This window comes from Pteropus medius, unplaced genomic scaffold, assembly GCF_902729225.1.
Source record: "Pteropus medius unplaced genomic scaffold, Ma_sr-lr_union100, whole genome shotgun sequence".
Taxonomy (NCBI): domain Eukaryota; kingdom Metazoa; phylum Chordata; class Mammalia; order Chiroptera; family Pteropodidae; genus Pteropus; species Pteropus medius.
In genome coordinates, this window is record NW_024342467.1 from 23538772 (window position 1) to 23541513 (window position 2742).

The 2742-nt window shown below is 59.6% G+C and overlaps 1 protein-coding gene across 1 annotated transcript in view; it reads right to left on the bottom strand.

Annotated features, from left to right (window-relative positions):
* Nucleotides 1-2742, bottom strand: part of LANCL2 (LanC like glutathione S-transferase 2) — a 37700-nt gene that overhangs the window by 2702 nt on the left and 32256 nt on the right. The window contains exon 8 of the mRNA XM_039862849.1: nt 493-859. Within this exon, the coding sequence (XP_039718783.1) occupies nt 493-859 (367 nt within the window). The remainder of the gene's footprint in view (nt 1-492; nt 860-2742) is intronic.

The window sequence follows — 2742 nt, forward strand, 5'->3', positions numbered from 1 at the left end:
TCTGACCGCGGCTGTCGCGCCTGCCGTTTCCTGTGGCCGCCCCCGCGTCTCAGAACTCTCTTCCATGTTCTCATTACTTTTTCCGCCTATTCGTATTTCTGATCACTGAAGCCTTTAGCTACTGATATAATTATTTGTACTTCTTCACAGAACCGAAACAATCACTACGCTAAGTGACCAACCAGCTTCCGTGAGCAGACCGCGCATGAACACGGGACGGATGACACGCACGGACAGGAGCCCGGCGTCCCTCCTGGCAGGCAGCGGGCATCTGTGCTGTCTGCACGTCACAGAAGAGCTAAACCCACCCGGAAGGCAGTCATGGGAGCACAAAGCAGGGACAGAAATGAGAAGGGACAGAACCTACTTCGTTTACAGTCACCTTCCCACGAACAGCGGTGGGGCTGTCACATAAGAGCACAGGTGGTGGGGCCCGTCCCCCAGAGCGGGCGGGCTCCCGCACCCCGGCACCGTGTCCCCCCTCGCCCTTACCTTCAAAGAGAGAGTAGGGCCTGTCAGGGATGCGGCACCCGTGGGCTCCATATTCCAGACACCACTCTGCAAACTGAGAGGAAGACAGACATTTCTTCTTGAGGGAGGACACTTCACTGGGCGGAAAGGCAACAAAAGGCACTGCAGTGGACTCCCCGAGCCCCGAGGATGGGGGCCGGGCAGTGCAGGGGCGAGGGGCGCCCAGGCCGCCTCCCCACGGCTGCCACCTCCCCCTCCTGTTTCCCCAGCTGCAGGGCGGGGTCCACCTCAGAGCGTGGGGGAGGCTGAAGCAGAGAACCACCCACTTGTCTCTTCCAGCACCTGCCTCCTTCCCTCGGCGGTCATTCCCGAGGGAAATCCACCCAGGCTAAACCCGGGCCCAGAACCCGCCTTCGAGTCTGCTGCTGCCCACCGCCCCGGCACCGGCTGGCCTCGGCTGGAACACGCTCGGCCTTGGCCTGGGCCCAGCCCTCAGTCGCACTCCTGCAAAATGTCACCTCCTGCCTCCCCACAGCACAGGCCTGATGCCACTGCCTGGGGCACTCCCTCCACCTTTAGCCCCATGCCACCCCACCCTTTCCTCTGAGCTCCCCAAGTCACTACCCCGAGCCACCACCGCCGCATCAAACCTCATGGGTTTTTATATCGTTACGTTTCCCTTTACCGCTTCACTTACAAATTTCCATCATTTGTATGTAAAGAATTGTATGCGACAGACACAAGGACTATCACGTTGAGTACGTATAAAATGAAAGCTACCCTGCTTTCCACCCCCGCACGTGCTGGCCCTTCCAGCCTGTCTCACGGGCCATCTGTGGTCCTCAGTCAGATGACGGGGGACACTGCGACGTCTCCATGTCCTCTCCCTCGAACCCCACTGCCGTCTGTGCGCTCAGCATCCTGCCCTTCATCCTCACAGCCGATGCCTTGGTTTATAACGCAACATTTCTGGCATTAATTATTAAACCACAACTTGGGGACACCTACCCTTCTTCTCGCTGTGGCCACAGCGGCCTCTGAGAAGAGTCTGGGCACAGGTGACACCCCCTTGTGAAGGCCCCGCTTCCATTAGCACTCACACTGGCTAGGACAGCCACTCGGGGGAACTACTCACGGCAACGACCAGCCTGCTTCGGCCTGGCCCTCTTGTCTGACTTCACCTTCGCCCTCTGCGCCCCCGCATGGATGTGCTCAGGTGTGGGGAGCACTCTGTGCCTGTCAATGACCAGGAAGGCACCCCACCTCCCAGGCCGCCCCTTCCTGGTCCACCCGGAAAACTCATCATCTTAAAAATCTTGCTGGGCCTCCGTCCACACAGCCTTTCCGAATCCTGTGTTCTCTGAATCATCCATGATCACAATGATGATTCTCACCAAACCCACTGCCCCCGCCACGTGAACGCCTCAGCCCTCCACCCGGCCTCCCCTCACCCCCTCTGCTTAATGTACGGCCCTCCTTGAGGTCCCGGCCTAGACGTCACCTCCTGACCTCCAGGACCGTTGGGGGTCAGGCCCTGCCCTCCGTGTGCCCCCAGGGCATCCTGTGTGCCCCACTCTGCACACGGCCCCGCTGATGGGCACCAGGATGGAAAGCTCTAGTCTGCCTGGGCTGAGAGGAGTTTTCGTAATAGTAGCGGCTGTTCAGCGTCCAGCAGTGTAAAGAAGCCCCCTGCGATGCTCCCGCCTATCGGGGCTCACGGGAAACGCTTCGGGGTGTCTTCTCCCAGTCGTCCCTCTGCGTCTACATAACTACGTTCCGTGAAACGTGTACAGTAATGAAAACACCAGCAAACGTTTGCCGGGCCTCGCTGTGTGCCATTCATTTGCACACATTAGATGCGTGTTTCTTAGACTCTACTCAGCGCCAGGTGCTGCTCTCAGTGCTGGTGTCGGCTGGTGACCTCCACGAGTAAGATGGTGAAGCATGAGCTCCACCGGGGCCACACACTTGAGGGCCTCAGCAGAAGTACACATCGGATGCCTGCGTGAGCTCTCTGTCCCCTGGGAAGTCCCAGAGGCCCTCAGGGCATCACGCCAGCTGAGATCGAATGGCAAGGCGTTGCCATGCAGATTTCAGGGGAAGAACATTCCAGATGGGAGAAAGAGCTAACGACACATGCCGAGGGAGCCAGGGGCACACTCCTCAACAGGGAGCGATGGGGGCAGCACAGCTGGAGTAGGGGGTGTGGGGCTAGGCAGCGGGCTGCAGGAGCCTGTGAAGGCCGGAGCGCACGCGGCTCCGTGAGCGGGG